The 10,000-nt window shown below is 48.2% G+C and overlaps 1 protein-coding gene across 1 annotated transcript in view; it reads left to right on the top strand.

Moving 5' to 3' along the window:
* The first annotated feature begins 908 nt into the window (after positions 1 to 908).
* LOC143278182 (tyrosine-protein kinase receptor torso-like) overlaps positions 909 to 10,000 on the top strand; it is a 223,841-nt gene continuing 214,749 nt past the window's right edge. Inside the window, exon 1 of the mRNA XM_076583223.1 lies at positions 909 to 1,082. Within this exon, the coding sequence (XP_076439338.1) occupies positions 909 to 1,082 (174 nt within the window). The remainder of the gene's footprint in view (positions 1,083 to 10,000) is intronic.

Below are 10,000 nucleotides of genomic sequence, written 5' to 3'. Positions count from 1 at the left end.
TGCAACGGGCGAGCCCCGAAATACTTTCCTGACGAGTAAATACTGACTTCATGTGATTGTTATTTTATCTTATACTATTTATTTTATTTATTTGTTGTTTTTTTTCTTTGGAACTTTCATGGATACTGATTTTCACAAACAATACAGACGGACATAAAAGCAATATATTGTTGTTGTTTTTTGAAAACATGAAATTTCAGGACATGGTGTTTGTTTATAGTCTGTGATTTTTTTTAAGTATTTCCCGTGCAAGCAATAATATTGTCTGATCCTCCCTATTGGAACGTGGGTATTGTCAGTGCAGCTGTAAAAGATGCATTGGTTACAGGATCTGTCCGGCGAAACAGTGTTCTTCTTCATGTTTTGTCGCCGTATGGATTTTAATCAGTTAGAAGACGTGTGTTGTGTGTCTCGCTTGTCCGCGAACGCGTAACTTGACCTTAAAAAAAAATCTCACGATCAGCGACATTTCATCGTTTTTATCATCGTTATTTTCTTAAATACAAGTATCATCATTTTGTACTAGTGTCGGTTTCTTTGAAACTCTGATTGGTGTCCGCGGGAAAAAGATTGGATGTTTCTTGACATTTCTTGAAACGTTCTTCGTTATCGATTTCGTGGCAAACCAAAGAAAAGAAATGGCTTCCAGCTATAGTAAACGAATGAGATTCAGACAGTGTCACGAGCAAGCAGACTCCATCACGTCATCATCATCATCATCATCAGATCTGGCAGGCACTGCTGGAATATTGGAGCACTCAAGAAGCAGGATAAGGAGAACGCGCGTTTCTTCTGGCCGTGGTGCCTCCAGTGCACGATCTGCCTCACCACAAGAGCGTGGTGGTGGTGGTGGTGGTGGTGGTGATGAAGTGGTGGTGGTCAGGAGGCGTAGCCCGAGTTTGAGGGTAATGACAACGACGACGACGACGACGACGACGATTCCAGTGATGATGGTGGTGTTGGTGTTGGTGGGGATGGGGGGGTGGAGTGAAGGTGGTGCCGTGGCGGCAGGAGATCGCACCATGACCGTTCTGGAAGCTCTGATAGTGCGGGGGAGATGCCGGGCCCGCTGCAACCAGCTGGTAAGTCTCTAACCCTCCGTCAATTGTCAGTAACGTCTGTAACCCTCCGTCAGTTGTCAGTAACGTCTGTAACCCTCCGTCAGTTGTCAGTTACGTCTGTAACCCTCCGTCAGTTGTCAGTAACGTCTGTAACCCTCCGTCAGTTGTCAGTTACGTCTGTAACCTTCTGTCAGTTGTCAGTTACGTCTCTAACCCTAGGTCAGTTGTCAATTACGTCTGTAACCCTCCGTCAGTTGTCAGTTACGTCTATAACCTTCTGTCAGTTGTCAGTTACGTCTATAACCTTCTGTCAGTTGTCAGTAACGTCTGTAACCCTCCGTCAGTTGTCAGTAACGTCTGTAACCTTCCGTCAGTTGTGACGTACGTCTGTAACTCTCCGTCAGTTGTCAGTTACGTCCGTAACCCTCTGTCAGTTGTCAGTTACGTCTGTAACCCTCTGTCAGTTGTCAGTTGCGTCTCTAACCTTCCGTCAGTTGTCAGTCACGTCTCTCACCCTCTGTCAGTTGTCTGTTACGTGTCTAACCCTCTGTCAGTTGTCAGTTACGTCTCTAACCTTCTATCAGTTGTCAGTTACGTCTGTAACCCTCTGTCAGTTTTCAGTTACGTCTGTAACCTTCCTTCAGTTGTCAGTTACTTCTCTAACCCTCTGTCAGTTGTCAGTTACTTCTGTAACCCTCTGTCAGTTGTCAGTTACTTCTGTAACCCTCTGTCAGTTGTCAGTTACGTCTGTAACCCTCCGTCAGTTGTCAGTTACGTCTGTAACCCTCTGTCAGTTGTCAGTTACGTCTATAACCTTCTGTCAGTTGTCAGTTACGTCTCTAACCCTCTGTCAGTTGTCAGTTACTTCTGTAACCCTCTGTCAGTTGTCAGTTACGTCTCTAACCCTCTGTCAGTTGTCAGTTACGTCTGTAACCCTCTGTCAGTTGTCAGTAACGTCTGTAACCCTCCGTCAGTTGTCAATTACGTCTGTAACCCTAGGTCAGTTGTCAATTACGTCTCTAACCCTCCGTCAGTTGTCAGTTACGTCTGTAACCCTCCGTCAGTTGTCAGTAACGTCTGTAACCCTCCGTCAGTTGTCAGTTACGTCTGTAACCCTCCGTCAGTTGTCAGTTACGTCTGTAACCCTCTGTCAGTTGTCAGTTATGTCTGTAACCCTCTGTCAGTTGTCAGTTACGTCTGTAACCCTCTGTCAGTTTTCAGTTTCAGTTTCAGTAGCTCAAGGAGGCGTCACTGCGTTCGGACAAATCCATATACGCTACACCACATCTGCCAAGCAGATGCCTGACCAGCAGCATAACCCAACGCGCTTAGTCAGGCCTCTGTCAGTTGTGAGTTACGTCTGTAACCCTCCGTCAGTTGTGACGTACGTCTGTAACCCTCCGTCAGTTGTGAGTTACGTCTGTAACCCTCTGTCAGTTGTGAGTTACGTCTGTAACCCTCTGTCAGTTGTGAGTTACGTCTGTAACCCTCCGTCAGTTGTGACGTACGTCTGTAACCCTCCGTCAGTTGTCAGTTACGTCTGTAACCCTCCGTCAGTTGTGACGTACGTCTGTAACCCTCCGTCAGTTGTCAGTTACGTCTGTAACCCTGCGTCAGTTGTGACGTACGTCTGTAACTCTCCGTCAGTTGTCAGTTACGTCTGTAACCTTCTGTCAGTTGTCAGTTACGTCTGTAACCCTCTGTCATATGTCAGTTACGTCTGTAACCCTCTGTCAGTTGTCAGTTACGTCTGTAACCCTCTGTCAGTTGTCAGTTACGTCTGTAACCTTCCGTCAGTTGTCAGTTACGTCTGTAACCCTCTGTCAGTTGTCAGTTACGTCTGTAACCCTCTGTCAGTTGTCAGTTACGTCTGTAACCCTCTGTCAGTTGTCAGTTACGTCTGTAACCCTCTGTCAGTTGTCAGTTACGTCTCTAACCCTCTGTCAGTTGTCAGTTACGTCTGTAACCTTCTGTCAGTTGTCAGTTACATCTGGAACCTTCCGTCAGCTTACCTAACTCTTCCACCTAACCCCCACTCCCCCACCCCTCCCCCACCACCTGTGTTTCCTTATCTGCCTGTATGTCTGTCCGTCTACTTGTCTGTCTGTCCGCCTGTCTGTCTTTTCTTTATGTTCCAGGGCTGGTTAGAAAGCAGCTTGCCAATTGATTATCTCATTTCCCTGGGGAAATTGAAATTATTCGTTTCGTTTCTTTGAGTGAGGCAAGTGGTTTCGTTCATCTAACATATACGTCTGTCTGGCTTTTACCCACTTGAGAGCTAAACGAGGAAACACACCAAACAAAAAAACAAAAACAAACAAACAAACAACCCCCCGTCCTCCCTCCATAAAAAGGAAAAGAAAAGAAGGCAGTCGTACAGTCGTACCGAACATTCTCGTAAAATTAAGACTCGTTTCGTGTTTTTTTTCGTCTTGTCTGGTATCTCTCCTCTCTCTCTCTCTCCCTCTCTCTCCCCCTGTCTTCCCTATCTCTTCTCCCCCTCGCTCCTCCCCCCTCTCTCTCTCCCCCCATCTCTCTCCCTGTCTTCTCTATCTCTTCTCCTCCCTCGCCCCTCCTCTCTCTCTGTCCCCCCCTCTCTCTCTCCCCCTCTCTCTCTCCCTGTCTTCTCTATCTCTTCTCCTCCCTCGCCCCTCCTCTCTCTCTGTCCCTCTCTCTCTCTCCCTGTCGTCTCTCTCTCTTCTCCCCCCTCGTCACCCCCTCTCTCTCTGTCCCTCTCTCTCTCTCCCTGTCTTCTCTATCTCTTCTCCCCTTTCGCCCCCCCTCTCTCTGTGTCCCTCTCTCTCTCTCCCTGTCGTCTCTCTCTCTTCTCCCCCCTCGTCACCCCCCTCTCTCTGTGTCCCTCTCTCTCTCTCCCTGTCTTCTCTATCTCTTCCCCCCCCTCGCTCCCCCCCCTCTCTCTGTCCCTCTCTCTCTCCCTGTCTTCTCTATCTCTTCTCCCCTCTCGCCCCCCCCTCTCTCTCTCTGTCCCTCTCTCTCTCCCTGTCTTCTCTATCTCTTCTCCCCTCTCGCCCCCGCCTCTCTCTTTCCCTGTCGTGTCTATCTCTTCTCCCCTCTCGCCACCCCTTCTCTCTCTGTCCCCTCTCTCTCCCTGTCTTCTTTATCTCTTCTCCTCTCTCGCCACCCCTTCTCTCTCTGTCCCCTCTCTCTCCCTGTCTTCTCTATCTCTTCTCCCCTCTCGCCACCCCTTCTCTCTCTGTCCCCTCTCTCTCCCTGTCTTCTCTATCTCTTCTCCTCTCTCGCCCCCCCTCTCTCTCTGTCCCTCTCTCTCTCTCCCTGTCGTCTCTATCTCTTCTCCCCCCTCGCTCCCCCTCTCTCTCTGTCCCTCTCTCTGTCCCCTCTCTCTCTCTGTCCCTCTCTCTCTCTCCCTGTCTTCTCTATCTCTTCTCCCCTCTCGCCCCCCCCCCTCTCTCTCTGTCCCTCTCTCTCTCTCCCTGTCGTCTCTATCTCTTCTCCCCTCTCGCCCCCCCCTCTCTCTCTCTGTCCCTCTCTCTCTCTCCCTGTCTTCTCTATCTCTTCTCCCCTCTCGCCCCCCCCCTCTCTCTCTGTCCCTCTCTCTCTCTCCCTGTCTTCTCTATCTCTTCTCCCCTCTCGCCCCCCCCCCCTCTCTCTCTGTCCCTCTCTCTCTCTCCCTGTCGTCTCTATCTCTTCTCCCCCCTCGCTCCCCCTCTCTCTCTGTCCCTCTCTCTGTCCCCTCTCTCTCTCTGTCCCTCTCTCTCTCTCCCTGTCTTCTCTATCTCTTCTCCCCTCTCGCCCCCCCCTCTCTCTCTGTCCCTCTCTCTCTCTCCCTGTCGTCTCTATCTCTTCTCCCCCCTCGCTCCCCCTCTCTCTCTGTCCCTCTCTCTGTCCCCTCTCTCTCTCTGTCCCTCTCTCTCTCTCCCTGTCTTCTCTATCTCTTCTCCCCCCTCGCTCCCCCCCCTCTCTCTGTGTCACTCTCTCTCTCTCCCTGTCTTCTCTATCTCTTCTCCCCCCTCGCTCCCCCCCCTCTCTCTCTCTGTCCCTCTCTCTCTCCCTGTCTTCTCTATCTCTTCTCCCCCTCTCGCCCCCCCCTCTCTCTCTGTCCCCTCTCTCTCTCTCCCTGTCGTCTCTATCTCTTCTCCCCCTCGCTCCCCCCTCTCTCTCTGTCCCTCTCTCTCTCTCCCTGTCTTCTCTATCTCTTCTCCCCCCTTGCTCCCCCTCTCTCTCTGTCCCTCTCTCTCTCCCTGTCTTCTCTATCTCTTCTCCCCCCTCTGCTCCCCCCTCTCTCTGTCCCTCTCTCTCTCCCTGTCTTCTCTATCTCTTCTCCCCCCTTGCTCCCCCCTCTCTCTGTGTCACCTCTCTCTCTCCCTGTCTTCTCTATCTCTTCTCCCCCCTCGCTCCCCCCCCTCTCTCTCTGTCCCTCTCTCTCTCCCTGTCGTCTCTATCTCTTCTCCCCCCTCGCTCCCCCCCTCTCTCTCTGTCCCTCTCTCTCTCCCTGTCGTCTCTATCTCTTCTCCCCCCTCGCTCCCCCCCCCTCTCTCTCTGTCCCTCTCTCTCTCCCTGTCGTCTCTATCTCTTCTCCCCCCTCGCCCCCACCCCTCTCTCTCTGTCCCCTCTCTCTCTCTCCCTGTCGTCTCTATCTCTTCTCCCCCCTCGCTCCCCCTCTCTCTCTGTCCCTCTCTCTCTCCCTGTCTTCTCTATCTCTTCTCCCCCCTTGCTCCCCCTCTCTCTCTGTCCCTCTCTCTCTCCCTGTCGTCTCTATCTCTTCTCCCCCCTCGCTCCCCCTCTCTCTCTGTCCCTCTCTCTCTCTCCCTGTCTTCTCTATCTCTTCTCCCCCCTTGCTCCCCCTCTCTCTCTGTCCCTCTCTCTCTCTCCCTGTCTTCTCTATCTCTTCTCCCCCGCTCGCCCCTCCTCTCTGTGTGTCCCTCTCCCCCCCTCTCTCTCCCTGTCGTCTCTATCTCTTCTCCCCCCTCGCCACCCCCTTCTCTCTGTCCCCTCTCTCTCTCCCTGTCGTCTCTATCTCTTCTCCCCCTCGCTCCCCCTCTTCTCTCTTTGCCCCTCTCTTTTCCCCCCTCTCTCTCCCCCCCCTCTTTCTCTCCCTGTCGTCTCTATCTCTTCTCCCCCTCGCTCCCCCTCTCTCTCTGCCCCCCCCCCCCCTCTCTCTCCCTGTCGTCTCTATCTCTTCTCCCCCTCGCTCCCCCTCTATGCCCCCCCTCTCTCTCTCTCCCTGTCTTCTCTATCTCTTCTCCCCTCTCGCCGCCCCCCTCCTCTCTCTTTGCCCCTCTCTTTTCCCCACTTTCTTTATTCGCGTAGACCAGCTGCCTCTCTTTCTTTCTTACTCTTTCTGTCTGCCTCTCACTCCCCCTTTTCTCTCTTTCTCTGTGTCTCAGTGTCCGCCCGTCTGTCCGTCTGTCTTTCAGTCTGTCTGTCTGTCTCCACTCTTTCTGTCTCCATTTCTTTTTCTCCCTTTTCTATGCATGCGTGTGAATGCCTGGTGTGAAAGCGCTTAGATTTGTCTCTGCACAAGATTCAGCGCTATATAAATACTATCATTATTATTATCATTATTATATGGAAAAAAAAAAAAAAAAAAAAAAAAAAATATATATATATATATATATATATATATATATATATATATATATATATAGAGAGAGAGAGAGAGAGAGAGAGAGAGAGAGAGAGAGAGAGAGAGATGTTTATATGTGTGTACTTATCACAGTGAATTTCGTCTACAGAAATTTGCCAGAGGATAACACCCTTGTTGCCCTGGGTTCTTTTTTCAGTGCGCCAAGTGCGCGCTGTACACAGGTCCTCGGTTTATCGCCTCAGACCAGACGCTCAGTTTGATTTTCCAGTCAAACGTATGAGAAAGGACGCGAGCAGGAATGGAACTCAGGCCCTTACGGACACTGTATTGGCAGATAACCGTCTTAATAAGCCTGTCTTCTTCCTTCTGGTTAGGATAAACATGAATATGATCAGTTTAACTGGGTGTTGAATATGCATAAGATATTGACTGAGTAACTGAACATGACTGAAAATGGGTGTGGCGTTGTTTGGTTGAGCCAAGGTCATTGATATGTCTGTGGTTCCATAAGCAAATTTAAGGACAGAGTGAAGTTGTTATGGAAAGTAGTATTCCGAATCAGAAGTTAAATGATAGAGAGTGTAAATGGTTTTATTCCCTTCTTTTAAGTGTCATGCAAGCAGAACCAAGTACATACCAAATGAATGGCATGGGAAGGAGCCTCAACAGGTTTAGCGAAGGATTGTAAAGACTTCAAACGCTGGCTTTCCAGCGAAGAAAATGCAAATAATGTTGTGTGTCCGTCGCTTGCGGGTGCAATGGAAGATGAATTTCACGTTGTCTTTCATTATTCTGCGTACCCTCGGTCCGCAAAAATTATAGACTGATACGTTCTTTAATCCTGAGCAGATTCATTTTGTAAATATTCTTTCAAATGGCAATGAAAAACAAACAAACAAACAAACAAAAACAACAAAAAACCAACCAACCAACCAAACAAAAAAACCCCAAACAACTCTAGTTACATTTATATCAGAACAATGGGTATTCGAACAAAATCATCATTAATCCCAAGATGATCCACAATTCACAATTAAAACAGATGCGTGCGAGAGAGAGAGAGGGGGGGGAGGGAGATAGAGAGAAAGAGATAGAGAGAAAGAGAGAGAGAGGGGGAGAGAGAGAGAAAGAAAGAGAGAGAGAGGGAGAGAGTGTGTGTATGTGTTAGAATTATTTAAATTTACAGCAGCAAACGATAAACCCCCCTTTCTTTCCCTGACGTCAAAATTGCTGTGACATAAAAAATGTCAACTGCCCTCCCCACCCCATTTCTCTCTCTCTCTCTCTCTCTCTCTCTCTCGCTCCCTCCCCCCCTCCCCCCCCCCCCCCACCCACCCACTCTCTCTTTCTAGTGCACTGGCGTTTGGGTTAATCTTGGGTTATGTTTGTTTTAACGTGATCGTGAAACAAACCACGAGAAACTGCTGCTCACACCACTGAATCCGAACAGCGAAATTATATGAACTATAGAACAACCAGTCAACATCCCCCCCTCCCCCCCCCCCCACACACACACTAATAAAATACAAGAAAGAAAAACAAAGAAAAAGACAAAAAAAAAAGAGAAGGAAATTTAGTAACAGAAGAAAAGATGGAAGAAGCACCCGTCAACATTATTATGACTATCATCAGCAACAGCAGCATAGTCATCATTGTCACCAGCGCCATCATGCGATTGTTATCGTCATCATCATCATCATCATCATCATTGTCTTTATGCTGCTCTTACCCCATCATTGTCATGTTTTTCTTTCTTTTCTTTCTTTCTTTCTTTCTTTTTTTTGTGTTTGGGCCTCCATCCTCCTTTTATCCCCATCTTCCCAACCTCGATTTCATGTTTACCCTGTTTAACTTTCACACGCCATTTCGCACCCCCCCCCCACCCCTCAACCCCCGTCCCCCTCCATGCCCTCCGCCTACCACACGTTAATAAATCACTTCCTTTCAGTTTCTACCAGTCACCTGGCACAGCAAATGCCCTGGAGGCGTGCGTTTTAAGTGTGATCGTTGACTTGTACAGGCTGCATTTGCCTGGGATTTGGATCTGCCTCGTGGTCTGCTGTATGCAATTGAAACACACATGGCAAGTGATTACATGTCTGGGTGTGCTCTTGTTCTAATGTTAGTGAGTTGTGGTGCTACATATTTAAGTCTATCTGTCATCCATCATCTCCCTCCCTCCCTCCCTCTCTCTCTCTCCTTTCCTCCCCCCCCCTTTCTACCTCCATTTATGTTATTACACTCAATCAAACCAGTGACACGACTCACCTATAAATAGTTCTCACACCTGACGTGACGACATGCTGCCTGGTCCAGTTCAGAATGATCCTGTATCTATTCTGAGGAAAGTCGGAGCCAAGCCTTCTCCTGGCCCTATTTCAGGCGTTGGGTAGAACGACCTATTGGACAATGCTTTTTAAAGGTCGATTTGTTCAGGGCTTGTGTCTTTGTTCGGTGACGTTTTGCTTAGCTCGAGGTGAAATCGTGGGCAACAATCTTGCTGTGTGACAAGGGATGAAATCATGGCCCATAACCTTGTTGTCTGACAAAAACAAAACAAAAACAAACAAACAAACAAACAAAAAAAACAAAAACAAACAAGAGAGGCAAGGCCTTCAAGACTCACTTGTGATAAATTAAGTCCCCTAGCATTAATTACAGAGTAATTTCCCTTCTTTACTATCTGCACCAAAACGTTTGCAAAATAAATAAAAATTCCATGCTTAACAAACGAAGTTCCTGTTTGAACAAAAAATGATAATAATGACTCCTCTTGTTGTTGTGTCAGAATAAGAGGTCAAAGTGCCAAGTTTAGAGAATACAAAAAAAATATAAATATAACAGTAAATGCAGTTTGCATATAATTAGGCTTCTTTTTTATTTTTTGTGCCCATCCCACAGGTGCAATATTGTTTTAAACAAGATGACTGGAAAGAACTGAATGTTTCCTATTTTTATGCCAAATTTGGTGTCAACTGACAAATTATTTGCAGAGAAAATGTCAATGTTAAAGTTTACCACGGACACACAGACAGACAGACACACACACACACACAGAGACAACCGAACACCGTGTTAAAACATACTCACTTTGTTTACACAAGTGAGTCAAAAAGGGTGAAATGAAGGGCCACAACCTAGTTGTGCTTTATAAACTAGCTGCCCGGCGCTTTCTTTCCAGCCATACTTCGTCCAACCAGTGGTAAATACCCTTCGTCTGTGACGGTCATCATCATTATCGAAAACAACGTCATAATCATCGTCGTCGTCGTCATCATCATCATCATTATGGCTCTCCTCGTCGTTCTTGACGTCATCTTCATAGGTGTCCACATACTTTTGTTGAGTAACATGTGGACACTCTCAGTCTGGA

This window comes from Babylonia areolata, chromosome 2, assembly GCF_041734735.1.
Source record: "Babylonia areolata isolate BAREFJ2019XMU chromosome 2, ASM4173473v1, whole genome shotgun sequence".
NCBI classification, from domain to species: Eukaryota; Metazoa; Mollusca; class Gastropoda; order Neogastropoda; family Buccinidae; genus Babylonia; species Babylonia areolata.
This window is presented reverse-complemented; position numbering and strand designations above follow the sequence as displayed.